This window comes from Malaya genurostris, chromosome 1 (assembly GCF_030247185.1).
Source record: "Malaya genurostris strain Urasoe2022 chromosome 1, Malgen_1.1, whole genome shotgun sequence".
Taxonomy (NCBI): Eukaryota; Metazoa; Arthropoda; class Insecta; order Diptera; family Culicidae; genus Malaya; species Malaya genurostris.
In genome coordinates, this window is record NC_080570.1 from 116,858,977 (window position 1) to 116,874,595 (window position 15,619).

At 35.9% G+C, this 15,619-nt stretch overlaps 1 protein-coding gene across 9 annotated transcripts in view; it reads right to left on the reverse strand.

Moving 5' to 3' along the window:
• Positions 1-296: 296 nt before the first annotated feature.
• Positions 297-15,619, reverse strand: part of LOC131425559 (progestin and adipoQ receptor family member 4) — a 59,714-nt gene continuing 44,391 nt past the window's right edge. For all 9 annotated transcript variants that reach the window (XM_058587540.1, XM_058587535.1, XM_058587537.1 and 6 more), the window contains exon 7: positions 297-9,834. In XM_058587540.1, coding sequence (XP_058443523.1) covers positions 9,727-9,834 — 108 coding nt within the window. In that variant the 3' untranslated portion in view covers positions 297-9,726. The remainder of the gene's footprint in view (positions 9,835-15,619) is intronic.

The window sequence follows — 15,619 nt, forward strand, 5'->3', positions numbered from 1 at the left end:
ATGAAAGATAGCGTTAACGCCCGTTTTGTTAATCTACAATTGTAAGCAAAGTCGTGGCATTACATTCCTTTTGTGGAATTTGGTCTTTCTGTTTCAACAGACTTCGCTGCCGATTCTTAGTGTACAGAATCATTGCATGGCTAGTACTATGGATCCTACTGACACTAAGAATCCTTCCAGGTCGGAGTGCCGCCGAACCATCTTGGCTTCGGTTATGTAGCTGCGCCACATCAGTTATACAAGAGACATGACCCCTGGTGTGCGTGGAGTTGCTTTCAACTAATAAGTCAAACAAATTTGATTTTATTGCAAAAAGAATTTATTTCTGTATTTGTTTCCTAAGGTAAAGAGATTTTTACTTGGTATTCAATGGAATATTTCTTCATCCTTGCGTGACTAATGACTACATGGGAGCAGTGATGGATCAAACGCTCTACCTTTATTTTAATAATTAGCCTTGTACTTAGCTGTGGTAGAATAACTAATAAATGTTGTCTTCGAACTTTTCTTCCTTATCTGCGGTTACTAATCATTGACCAATAGAAAGATTTGCAGTTCGATTGTTCGAATTTCCAACCAATTCGGAGAAACATGTTTCATTCTAAGCTAGTCCTATTGAATGGAACTACTGGAAATATGTCAAACCATCACACATTCTTTATCACTAATGTTTAGCGGACCCCGCTTGCAGTTATAATGTATTCAAGCAGCATTTTGATTCTTTTGTTCGTTTTTTTTTGTTAATTTACAGAGACAGTTTCATGCTGAGATTCTTAACTCTTAGAACTCCTAAACCATTTATTGGTTATTTGAATTGAAAAGAATTGTTTTCAGACGTAAAATTAGTTCCATTCAATTTATCTTCAGTTTTAAGAACTTTCCCGACGGAATAACATTGTTTGCCAGTTAAACCCTATATCTACCGATGACCTTTTCCTAAAAATTCTCTTAAATAAATTACCTAATCCTAATTAAATCCAGCGGAAAAGTTCTTAAAAATGAAATGCTTGGAATACGTGTTTAAAATCAGAACTCGTGTATGTTATGGAATAGAGATAATTAGGGCATGTCAAATATTTCGAGCTATTCAATTATTTTACAATTATATCACAAAGTTTGTATTTTTTTTGTTGTTTTGCTGTCCATAATTCTTTTTTTTCCGATGGAACAAATCTACAAGTTATGATATTTTGTGCTGTTTTGCAAATGTCTATAACTGAATTGGCATGGTTGTTTATTTCTTCAAATGTAAACGTTGAGGGAAATGAACATGTAAAATGTGTTTTTGGTGATATGTTTACATTACTGTATGGGAAAAGTGTTGGGATTATGGGCGACAGAAGCCAGACAATCATACCATCGAGGAAGCTTTGGTAATTACCACCATAAATTACAGTCCAATTGATGATGTAGTTCAGATGCTACGCATGAAAACTATTTATTTTACTGTTTTTTTCTCTTTTTTTTTGGAATCACTACTTTAAACTTGGTATTGGGAATTTCTAGGAAACTTATGCAACTTGGGCTTACCGTATCACTAGTAATTGGTATTCATAATACTATCGTTTATTGCTTTATTGTTTTACTTTTCTTGCGAAAGATTACCTATAAGGATTATGTTTATACAGTGTCACATGCAAATCATTATAGACATTACTCCTCACTTCCTGCAACAATTTTGGTCGATGCTTCCAGCACTGTTGTGAAAAAAAGTATTTGTGAGAACAAGGAAAACTTACTTAGAGGTTATGATGGTTCGCAGTTTGAAACTAACACAGGAGCTGAGTCAATCGGTCAATTTTGGATCGTTGAATCGTTTAGATATAAGTGAGTCGTTTTCATTATTAGATGATTTATTAGACTATTATTAGATTATTAGACTATTCGATTTCAAAGCGCAATGGAAGATTTTTACCGAGAGACATACGGTTTCAAAATAACCTATGGGCTTATTCCGAATAACTATACAAAAAAATTCCAAACTATCTTTTTTAATTGCATTTGTAATTTTGAAATGGAACAAATACGGTCGGCATAAACAGACTCTTCCGCATAACAATGGGCTTTCAAATTCCAATAGTTTTTTCGCTGTTTGACTGGTCACTTTGAGAACTTGGTCTTTATTCTTGGCTTCTGTGGCACTTTACGGTTGCCCGCATCGTCGGACGGCCGGACCCAGTCGTCCGTTCGAGATCCTCTCGTCTTCCTCCAAAAGATAAGGTCAACTTTTTCGGTCCACGGTGAACCAGCAATACGAAAAAAACATAGAACATGATAGCTTAGGGTTTTACTTAAAATCTCAGGAAAACAGTCGATGTTTAAATCGCCAATGCAGTCTCCTTAGCTCTCCATGAAACAAACTGATATTTCTTTTTATGATTTGATTAATAAATACTTTTAAATCTTCGAATTCTGGACCCCCTGAAAAAGGCCGGGCCCGGAGGCATTCCCCCTTAACTCCCCCCTCTCGGCAGCCCTGCTCACAACAATGTGTAGATGGATTCTCAACCAGGGAGCAGGCTAATCACTTGAAAAGCCGTTACCATTAGTTCAATTTGAATGCGTACGTTAGGGCATATTCAGTAGTGTTTTAGTTCTAGATGCATAATTTATGCCAGCTACAAAATTTAAATCTGGACTTTACTACAAGAAAAACTGGCAGCCCCAGCAGTGTTTTACTTGTGTTTCAAATATACAAAAAATAGAACGGCATCGAAGACCAGTTTTAAATTTGACAGAAGAACTGATCGAATAAATAAAACTAGAACGGCTTGCTGGAGATACGTTTGTTCCAGTATCTGTTCTATTATAGATCTCCCTTATAGAACTTCCAGCTGCTGAATTTGCTCTTAGTAGATACAAAACGCTGAGTTAGAATTGGTCCCAAAGGGATCACAATGTTTTTTTCCCTTATTTTGGCTGCTTCGAGCTTCGTTCCAGAAAATTAATAAGAAAGAAAAAGAAAGCTAAAATTACTCAAAACATTAGAAATGCTCAGTAATCTCGACCCAGAGAACTTAAGCGACTCTTACACGAGAATTATTTACGTCATTTTTATTGATTACTGATTACTGATTCCACTCACTCGATGCCATTAGCGGCCCTTACACGAGTATTAAAAATGTCATTTTAAATGATGAATAACTAATGATATACTTCAAATTTGTTAGAAATCTCGTCATTAGTGCACCATTACACGTTCATTAAAATGATATTATTTTTTAGTAATGACATTTTTAATGACTCGTGTAAGGGCCGCTATTGTTTTACCCTGATAATCAATCAATGAAACGGTTTTAAAAATTTGGTTTGCACGCTTGCTACTCAGAAAAAAACAGGTGCAAAATAGTTGCCCGAGAATTACCCCAAAAGTACATTAATTATTACTGAGAGCAAATTCAACAGCTAGAAGTTCTATATGGAAGATCTATTAGGTTTTGCACGAACATGACATAACCTCACAAAATAAACAGAATGCACTTTTTTTGACAGTCAACGTGTATATGTTCACAGTTTAAAAGTTCATCAGAGGTTCATCGTTTGAATGTAAAAATGGTAAATCGCCTCACACTAAACAGATTTATACAAATATCGCTCTTTTTAGGTCTTTTCACTGTTGTACACGTTTTTAACAGGCACTTTTTCGTCATTTTTCAACTTTTAATTTGCAGTCGCAAAAGAAAACAAACACACAGCAACTGTCAAAAATGAATTTGATTCATCGACAGTTCATTTGTGTCGTCATCGTGCAAAACCTAATAATAGAGCAGAAACTGGAACCAATGTATCCCCAGCAAGCCGTTCTAGTATTATTTATTCGACCAGTTATTCTGTCAAATTTAAAACTGGTCTACGATGGCGTGCTATTTTTTGAGTATTTGAAACACGAGTAAAACACTGCTGCACGCTCTTTCAACATAACTCATGGTTTGAGTTGCGATTACTCAAATGCATAAACTGGAACAATATGTCAAAATTTGAGTATGGATTTGAGTAAAATAAACTCGTTGCCATGAGTTCTCTCGCATTTATTCATACATTAGAGTAAGCGTTGAGTTTTAAACATTTGAGTGAAAAAAATACTTCTTGCAGTTCAGTGCGTTTTCATTCTCGGAATATTCTTATCGAAATAAAGAATGTAAGAATACGTCGTTTTCCATTGCCGTTTCTAAAACATGAATCAACGTCAATCATAGATGTTTTGTGGTTTCAATTATGCTTAGTGAAAAGCGCAACATAAAAGCAAAGTCTTGGCATTACATTCCTTTCGTGGAATTTGGCCTTTCTGTTTCAACAGACTTCGCAGCCGATTCTTAGTGTACATAATCATTGCATGGCTAGTACTATGGATCCTACTGACACTAAGAATCCTTCCAGGTCGGGGCTAGAACATACGACAACTGGATTGTAAGACATAAGAATATCAAAATAATTCAATTTTTACTCCAAACCGTTCAAAAGAAACCGGGTTCGAATCACTATTTTGCGCATTCAAAAGAAAGAAGAATAACTTTGTATATGAAAATTTACGAAGAAAAATTTCTTCATTTTGAGAGCAAGGAACTCAAATTTTGAGTTGAACTTACTCATATTTTGAACAAAATATTTTTTTTCTTTACTTAAGTTTTGACAATTTCGTCCCTTAACGCAAAAATGAGTAGATAGGTGGTAACTCAAGTTTAGAGTACGTGCACTTTTTATGAATTTGAGTGAAGTGTTACTCAATTTTGAATTATGTTCAATGAGAGTGTGGGGCTGCCAGTTTTACTTGTTATAAAATTCAGATTTAAATTTTGTAACTGACATAAATTATGCATCTAGAACTAGAACACTACTGAATATGCCCTGAAATTACAGCAAACAATGTTTCAGTGAATCAGTTAAAGCAAATCATTTTGCTGGAACAAAATACGAAGAGTTTGTGTGTAGAGCAGCGCCGCTTTTACGTATTAATGGGTCCAGAAGCAAGATTTATTTGTGTTCCCTAATCTAAGTGAATGACCTTTTCTTTTTGCTCGGTGGGTCATGCCGAAGGGCCCTCTAAGACCGTGGGTTCAGGGGTATGTGCCCTCACAGCCCCTCTGTAATAGTGGCCCTGGTGTAAGAAGAATCTTTTGTGGCAATGAACTACCGTTTAGTAGTAAAACTATTGAAAATCGAGTGAATTTACGTCTTCTGTGACCTGCATCACAAAGGACACAGTTGATTCGGGAAACATTTTTCAGGCATTCTGTTCAAATTTCAAGTGCTACCATCTGTAACTTCACATTCCGACATTAAAAACAGTTTTCCCAAAAAAAAATGAGATTGACGACTTACGTTTTTGAAAGTGGCGTCATTTCCCACATTGTCGCAAAGACAAACTAAGTAATGAATTCTTACCAAGGATACCAGGTCATAATTTCAAAAATTTGTGACCGATCCAAAAACTAATCCGTGCTAAATCTGTGTCTAGTTCCCATAAGAATATTGCAGTCTGGAATCATTGTTGTGAGCAAAAGAAAAAGTCTTGGCACTTTCAAGCACTCTGTCGGGAATGTTTTTTCTCTGTGTTTTCCTTCGCAAATGGAAATTTTTTGGGGGCTCATTGGCAGTCTGTGATCAATTTCGAACATTTGTGAAAATCGGTATCAATTTTAGACTCTGTACAGCATATTTGAAAATCTGTGAAATACAGATTAATCTGTAAGTCTGGCCTCCTTGATTCCTGCTCATTTCTGAGTGCTCGATCAACCCGCATTTGACGCATTTTATACTTGATTAGACTCCTGCGAGAAAACTATTTGCACAGTTCGTTTCCCGCAGCAAACACATACAAATAAGCCCAGCATATGAAAACTAGGTTTGCAGATTTAAATCTGAATTTACAGACTTCTGATTAACGATGCAGATACTTAGAGATTCAACTCAAATGTTAAATGGACATTTTTGAAATTTTCAACCTTAGAGCAGTTGAATTTCATTTTTGCGCTCTAAAAATGAAATTTTTTCCACTGCCACTGAAACAGTTTGATTGCACAAACTTTTTAAACCTTCAACCTGACATCCCTGATGTGAACAATATGTGGCGTTCGTACTAATATTAGTGTGTGAGCAAAAAGCTCCTGTCCAAATTTTCAGCGCTATCAATATTCGCAATATAAATGTCATTGAATTTTCGCTCACTTTATGAATGTGTCAGGTGACTTACTTAGCTGGAGGAATGGACGATGCTGACTAAGGTATGCCTTTTTGTTGGATAGCAGAAAATTTGTACTGTTTATACTGGAATTCTAGGATGAACTGAACATTTATTAGTTCTGTATATCCAAAGTAGGTATAATTTTACATATTCAGTTATGTAAAATTTTTATTTGGAACTCAACTAAAAATCAGCATGAAAACGTGCTAAATCTGAGCAGAAGAAGAAAACGAATTGATAATTTAGCTCGCTTTTTCTCGCTCGATTCCAACAGATTCCCGAACCAATCGGATTGAGGCGAAATTCATTCGGAATCGGTTGTTGCACTGGAGCCCGCATTGATTCGGAATTCCACATGAATGAAAGCTCAAAAATCCAAACATTTATTTTGATTGTGGAAATTCTATTTTTTGTTTGGATTGGAAACCGAATCGAGGGGAGGAAAAAAGTTGTATTATGAATTACAGATTTTACATCTTCCGATGATTTTTCATTCTGCCTGTGAAAATTCCGAGACTATAATCTCAGAACAGAACAGAAAATGTCGAATCGCTAGACGAAGTTCTCTGTCGGAAACGGTTGTAGCAGTGCTGTCAGACTTTTGAAGTAGCTCTGCCAAAACAGTCTATTTCCAGCTGATCAGTTTAGCAACACCATCTGGAAGTTGAATATCTTGGTTAGGTTATGTCATACCCTATCAGCTTGGAGCGAAATCAATCTTCAGTTCAGCAACGCCATCGCACGGCATCACATTCAACATATCATGTCAATTGTATAGCTGCGCATAGCATCACTATTTTGGCGCGCACGAATTTGACATTTCTCTTTCCTTTTTCTATGTACTAGATTCGAGGCGGACTCGCCTGAGGGCGTCATACTCGTAAAACAAAAAATGTTGCCAATGATTTGTTCGGGAAATGTGAGAGATGGATATCTTGTTAATATGGTGTCTTTTGTTATATCTTTGGTATGATTACAGTGTGCAACGTATTTACATTTGAATCTTTCGGAAGAAATTCCTTTTAGCCAAACTTATTGGCTTTCCATGCATTCTTGTTTTGTTTGTATGACAATTTCAAAATTTGAATATAAAAATATGACAAAATTGACATTTTAGTTCTATTATCCACCTGTCCAACATTTCAGTTATATGTCAAACCTGTCTGTGAGAATCTGAATCATTTTGGTGAGCAAAAAAATAGGTCTAAGTATTACCAACCGGTCGCTTTTTTTCTGTACTTTTTGGTGCTAAACCGTGATCGATTTCAAAACTATCTGAAAATCTGTGTCATTTTCAGAAATCTGTGAAAATCTTAGCCATTTTTAAAATCTGTGCAGAAAGTTGAAAATCTGGGAACCTGGCATCCCTTCTCATAGTAACAGAGCGGCGGAAATATTCTGGAGAGCCAAACTTTCCGTCGAATTTCGGAGCCAAACGACCATTACGTCATTTCGCACATTTAAACGGAAAAGTATTGTTATTCGTCTTAAAAAAATATATACCAAAACAATAACATTTTTTTGAAAATAAAGTGAAAATGCTTGCAGGTGGTTTGCTATACTTTCATATTTTATTGATTTGAATAGCATTCGAATTTCGCCTCATTTCTGCTAACTACTGGTAAACGATCACCAAATAAAACATTTTGTTGCTTTACTTTGGTTGTTAGGAAGCATAGTTTTTTTTTCATTTTTCGCAAAATATTACTAATGTTTAGGTAATTAAAGGAACCTATCAAGTGTAAGAAGTGTTAAAATATTCAGTTAATAAATAACCAGTCTAATAGTCTAATCATTGATAATTGTTTCCGCACAGAATAGAAACATTACGCTGTTATTAATTATATATCAAGAAACTGGTTATTGAAACGAGAAAAATCTCGCACATAGAACGATTGTTTCGGACAGAAGAATCGATTAAAAATACATTCACTCACAAGCTTGCACATTACAATGCAACATCTTTTGACATTGAATTGCTTGAGTATGACTTTTGCATCCGTCAGTTTCTTACTACGAGAGTCTGTAGCTCTAAGTGTAAATTCTGAAGTAATTCGTTACCTGCGGGAAGCGTTGCCGTTTTTCTTTCAAAGTTTGGATGCCGATTATATAAGGTTGCTGTCAGAGTGAAATCGTCACGCGAAGCGTCGAGGTGCGCGTGCACTTGATCAAAGCAAACCTGTCAGAGTGAATGCGTTCCGAAAACAGTACATTGCATTGAATCACTTTGCATCGCGTTCCGCGCTCACTCTGACATCAACCTAAGGGTTTATGTACAAAAACACAAATTGTTCACTTCGAACTCATTAGTGCATCCTTATTCGGGTCGTGCAGATTAGCGTGTCAATAAATAATTTAGGATATTTAGGAGTCATAGCTTTTTTTTCATGATCATGATTTCCTGATTGAAAAAACTATTTTTTTCTCTTTCCAAAGCATTTGTAACTAATGATCTAATATCTAACAAACTGAAAAATTTTATTATTCAGGCAGAACATTTAGTTCTTTCGAAAGACCTGATATAAATCCCAAAAGCATCAGAACATTGTGAGAGTAATTTAAAGCGTAAGAGAGCAGTCTTGAATAAACGTATACGGCTCTAATCAAGCGTTACGTACATAGAGCATTGCAAATGTGACCAAAATTCTCTTACTTTCTATTTATTTATTCATCGATCATCATGTAATTGGGTATGCAGTTTCTCAATAATCATTCATTTAAAAAAACTGCCAAATTAAAAATAAACAGCCTTCCTGATTTCAACAGTCAACTTCGAAAAGTATGGAATAATCTTGCTTGTCATCTGAGATACTTAGAAGTTTGACAGATTGCTAAATGGGCACTTTGCAATTTCTACAATTGATCTACCTAGCGTTACTAAATATTAATAGGAATTCAACTTATAGGTTAAAAGCGCTTAATTTTAATCAGAACTCGTTTTGAATTTTGATATTTGTTTGTTACTGAAAAATATACTCAACTATCAGCAACATTTATTAAACAGGATGGATTAGATGTGTTCGAATCACAAGTCAGAAGTTCAAAATTGTGTGTTCATCATATTAAATCGAATGGATACATTAGATATTCTAAACCTGACTGAATAACTATCAACGTTAGCAACAAACCCTATCTAGGCAATACGCAATCTGTCATTGCCGTGCTACTTTTAACTTTTAACTTGCGATTCAGAGAACATAACAGCAGAACAGTTCATCTGATTTTAACTCCGATAAATGTAGATATTACGAAATTTATTTTGGAAAGTTCTGACATAGAAGGAAAAATCGAGAAAAATGTTGCTGCAGTTATTCACGAGTTCCTGAATCATATCAAATGTCACTCGGTAGGACTAAAATTTCGTTTCGACTCGTGACCTAAAACAATCAATGTGGATTTCTCAATCTACCGGGTTCTGTGCTTCAATGAGAAGAACTTCGTAAGTTATTCAGAGAAAATTCCAGGAGCGGCTGCTGGTGAGTGTAGGGGAACCAACAGCCATAACATTTCGGATAATCTCCCTGCACACTGGATAGGCCAAGTTGTCATAGCTCCAGGTGAGACCCGTTGATTGGATCTATTATCAATGGTTGCGCTCGATTAGAGCCGCTGCATTCGGCCTGCCGCATCCATTCAATATCCTGGATAGTTGCCTGCAATTAGAAAATTGAATTTTTTTTAATATGATAAAACTAGTTGGGAAATCGTTCGAATGTTCATCAATTAAATAACGCTTTGTTTGTCATCGATTAAAAACAATTTGGTTAGACGTACCCTTAGTCGCGATTGTAAAGGGTGATTTTTTAGGAGATTTTGAACTTTCATAAAAACACGAGAAATTTGAGTAAATTAATGAAATATTTATTAAAATCGATAGAACGATCAATATAATTCGATATTTGAGGATGATTTTATGCAAATTTTGGCTGCGGCTCCGCTTCAGATGACCCATGGGCAAAGTCTAATTTTGACACATTCTCTCCAACATATCGGCCGGTATTTCTCGAATAATGCCACCGTCCCATAGTCCACACCGAACAGTGACTTTTTGGGGATGCATTGGAAGTTCTTGCAATGCTTCTGGCTGGTCTTCACATCAGAAGCGGCAATTTTGCTTGTTGACGTATTCATTCAACCAGAAATGAGCTTCGTCGCTGAACACAATATTTCGATAAAAAGTGGATTTTCCTCAAACTTTGCCTAGGCACTGTTTAAATTTTACACCAAACTGAACAAGTTTGACAATGACACAAAACACGATTCACGCGTAATCTGTCAAAAACAGTGTTGCCAAAAGGATAACAACAAAAAATCACCCTTTATGAGTCTTGAAACATGACGCACTGCTGTACCAAATAATGCAGGAACTAATTTTAGAATATTTATTATAGACTTGATTCGCTACATATAAAATCGAATAGAAATTTGTATAAATCAATATTCACATTAAAAAAATAATATTGTGCCTATAAAAATGTCTAACTTTGCTATTAAAAGGTTTCAAAAAATCATAAATTTAACCAGGAAAACTCTTAAACTTTTCATTTGAAAGTTTTATTTTCGAAACAATTGTATTTAAAAGTATTAACTTTTTAAATAAAAGTGATAAAACTATTGAATAAACAAGCAAAACTTAATCGGTACAGTGTATACGACGACGTGTATATTTACACAAAAGTTTCTAATTGCATTTATGCTTTCGTTTCGAAGATTTGGCTTCGATGTGTACATGTGGTGAGATCTGACAAAATCTGGGAAAATTTGTAGAATCTGGTAAAAGATCTGGTAGGTTGGAGTGTGTGGCGAAGTGAGAAAAATCTGGCAATTTCTAGATAAATCTGTAACCTGGCAACGCTGACATCAATTCAACATAGTAAAATTTATATTAGAAACGTGGAATCGATTAGCTTCAACTGCAAAGCTTAGGGAGTAACTGTTAACAGTTCTCAAAGTATAGCAAACAGTGACGTATCGTGGGCGACGTAATGTAACCGAAGACTTTTGAGCACCACCGCCTTACGAAATTAGAGGGGATCCCAAAATATTCGCACCCCTATATATAAGAACGGTAAAAACTACGTGTTTTGTTGGTTACGTCACTCATACCATTATATCTCCGGAACCAAAAGTCACAGCCATTTGATCTTTGAACTTGATCAATGACTCGACAGTAGCTTTCAAACGAGCATAAGTTTGTTAAAATCGGTTAAGCCATCTATGAGGAAATTGAGCGCATCAAAATATCTTCGAAAAGTGCACACAAAAAGACATTTTCCGATTTCGTCGAACTGAGTCGAATGGTATATAACACTATGGGTCTCCGAGGCTCCATTCGAAAGTCGCTTTTCCCAGTAATTCTAATACCTTTCTATATAGAAAGGCAAAACCCTTCTTAGTCCACTTAGTGAAATCTTGAAAAATCACCATGAAATTTTCATCTCGAAAAAGAATTTTAAAATCGACTATCTGTGACTGAATTCCAGAAAGTCGATTTTTCTAAAAAAAAATTTTTCAAGATGCCACTAAATCTCGACATTTCATGCAATTCTAAGACTTTTGGCACTCCGGTGAACGACCAGAATTAGGTTAAAACCGGGGATAAATAAACGATATAATAATAATATATAACTTTTGACATCAGAAAATGTTTTTCGATTTCCGAAATTCCATATATATTGGACGGTAGTTAGGAAACAATTACCTATCCTGAAACAAAATTTCATCTAAATTATAAATAGTGTTATTTTTGCAAATCGATTTTTTCAGTGTAGAGGTCGATTAAGAATATTTTTTTCAAAATTTTTACCTTTTCGACTAGAAGCTAGAAAAAAATAGTTTGATCCTTTTCAAAAGATAGTCTGGATGAATTTATGAAAGTTCTAAATGGCGCGAAATTCGTCGTTCGAAATATACCCATACCCAATTGGCTGATTTGAATTTAAAAAATCCAATAGTTTGTGCAAATTTGGATTTGAACATGATTGACGCCAAACTGAATTGACCTGCATCGGCCAGAAATAGTCGAAAACACGTTTTCGTTCGGCACGTCAGAAAAGACATTGCACTCCGTTGCAAAACAAAAAGTGTTCTGTAAGTAGCAGAAACTTTACGTCTGCTTAGCGGTTCAAATTGAACTGCCGAGTTTAGCACTAAGCAGTTCAATTTGAACTGCTCTGCACTGATGAGTCAAAGACGAAACGTAAAAATAATAATTAGGTTTGGTTGTACGCTGAGTGACTGTTGAATTGCATACTGGATGAAATTTGCCGAACACTAGTTTGTCATCGGTAGTTCGTTCAGTTTTTTTAAACAGTTAAACAGTTGATTTTTGCCTTTCTCGTCTAGAAAGTATGTGCACGCAGAAAAATATGGACTACTTGTTTTGAAAAATAAAAGTTGTTGATTTACGTACATCCAATTTTGTTGATTGTAATCCCAATAAAAGTTGAAGCTATTCAAAATTTACTTTTAAAACAACGCATTATATTTTTCTGGAAACGTTGCCGAGCAACAAAAAATTTTTTGTTCACTTTTACCAGATATTTTTTTGTGATATGTGCACGAAAAATATTCTAAAAACGGTCCGAATTTGAGTATTTTGTCGTACATTTCAAGCTTGGAATACAGGTTAAGGTGTTTTTGTGTCGGTGTTTTGATTGCGCAAAGGATTTGCAATAATGATCGAAGGAGAACTCATTGAAGAAATGAAAGTTGAAAGATTGTCAGAAGCTCAAATTTTCCTTTGCAATTTGCTCAATTCATTTGGTATGTCAGAAGAAAGCATTAATCAATTTTTAGGTAAGTTCACGGTTTGAAGAATACTCGCAGAAAGCCAACAATAACCTTATATTAAAATATATCGATAATTAATATTTGATATTGTTCAATATTGTTCTAGATAACGGCTACGACTCCAACTCTTTGCAAATAATTGAGCGTCCAGAATTGGAAACATTATTGCTGCCTCCATTCTTAGCAGACCAGTCAAAATGCATTGCAGGGCTTAACGGATGGCGTAAACGTAAGTAAACGAAAATTTTTTCGGATGAAATACCAACCGAAAAGTTAGAAGTACTAGTCAAACAACATCATAATCAGTACATGTTATTATTCGATAGTTCTCTAAAACCAAAATTTCATTTTCTTACACATTACGCTAGAGCAATACAAAAATCAGGTTGTATTCGTCGCAACTGGGCTATGCGATAAGAGGAAAAATTTATGTTATTCCTTATCAATTAAAGCAAATTACAAATTTGCATATAATGTTTTGAACAATGATTTTTTTAGTGATGAAATAAAGATAAGTCATGACGTAGTGATTAAAAAACTTCCGATGGAATATGATTTTTGTTTGGAACGAATAAGTTATATGATTGATCCTACAAAAGTAATGTTTACAACAAAAATCATCAAGGAAGGGGCAGACTATAGAAAAGGTTGTGTCTTTCACAGAAAAAATCTAATCAATATTTACAAATGTCGAGATATAGTCGTAAGTCTTCAAAACAATATAATAATCTTTGCACAAAAATACGAATCCATCAAATTGTCGTTCCAAATAACCAGTCAGGTTAGCTCGTATTGAATGTTTTGAAAGGAAAACTGCATGTGAGAGTTAGGTCATTAGGAGCAAGTAAATACTCATCCCAAGTAACCATTTGAGACCACAAGCGAATGTGGCTGGTAGCATAATCTAAAGGGTTACTGTTCCAAAGCCCTGTAACCTTAAGATGGTATGCACAAGATAATGCTTCTTGTTTTAGGAACACATGTAGTGGTTTAATGCACAGTAGCGCCTCTAGAGCAGCAGTAGGAGTTGTCGTGAATGCTCCTGTCATCGCCATTAGGACCATCCTTTGGAGATGATTTCGCTTTGACTGAACTGTCGCGACTTCTCCTTTCTGCCACCATACAAGACAACCATATGCTAAAATTGGTCTAACAATAGTTGTGTAGATCCAATGAATGTATCTGGGTTTGAGTCCCCATGATTTTCCAAAAGCTCGTCTGCATTGGCCGAAAGCCATGCAAGCTCTTTTAATCCTGAAGTCAATGTGAGCAGACCAATTCAGTTTTGAATCAAGAATAACCCCGACGTATTTAACTTGATCGACCACAGTGACCTCTGAATCGAAGAACTGTAACGGACGAGCTCCTGTAATTATCCTACGACGAATGGAAAGCACCATTGATGTTTTGCCCGGATTTACAGATAATCCAACCTGACAACACCATTGTTGGACAGATCGCAGGGCTTGCTGCATTAAATCAAAGAGAGTGGTAATACTTATACCGGTCATAAATATATGATAATCGTAGGCAAAACCATAAGGCGGAAATTCAAGGTTATTAAGTTTCCTTAACAAACCATCAGCGACTAGGTTCCATAAAATTGGGGATAGGACACCCATCGACACTTAGCTTTGTAATCTCTGCTTGCCGAAGCGATGATCAAAGAAGTCGATTGCTAAGCATTGCGTGTATCCAGTAAGGGAAAACCCCAAGATATTCCGTTCACGACTGCATTGTTTAAACTCCTGCAGCCATTCAGTCCTCGGCACGGAAATACACCTTGACTTAGGAGTTCCTATTTTTGTGGCCTTTTACGACATGGAACAGGAAACCAGTGGATCAATTCTTGGGAGAAAATAATTCCGCCGGATGCCACACGGCTTACCTGTTTGGTGGACTTATACCACCTGTACAGGTGGACCGTAGCATTATTCTTAGCCAGTTGGGAAACCGCTACCGACAATACACTGCTCAGAAAGGGAAGTTGACATTGATGGACAACTTCCATGGATGGCCGAGCTAGCCTGTACCAGGTAGATATAACAAAACATTTTTCTGCGTGTGCAATCACTGTGAAAACCGCCTTTTAAACTGAGGCCCGGACGGCCGAATGTCATATACCATTTGACTCAGCTCGATGAACTGAACAAATGCCTGTGTGTGTATGTGTGTATGAATGTAAAAAAAAATATGCACTTATTTTTCTCAGAGATGGCTGAACCGATTTTCACAAACTATGATTCAAATGAAAGATCTCATGGTCCCATAGCCTGCTATTGAATTTCATTTGGATTCGACTTCCGGTTCCGGAGCTACATGGTAATATGTCAAAATTAGCGAAAAAGTGTGCACTCAATTGTCTCTGAAACGGCTCAACCGATTTTGAAGACTAACTCTTAACAATTAGTGAAACATTTTATCTGGATCCGACTTTCGGTTCCGGAACTAAAGCGTGATGAGTGGAAAATTACCAATTTCATTAGTAGTTTTTCACGGACGATGGTCAAAAACAGATACAAATCCCATAAAACTGTCTGATAAATTCTTCTAGCTCGCAGAGCTTGTTAGTTTGTGGGCATAAAAACTTAATTCGACACTACTGAGTCCCCCTTTTCCTGTTCCGAAAGCACCGAAAGTGGTGAA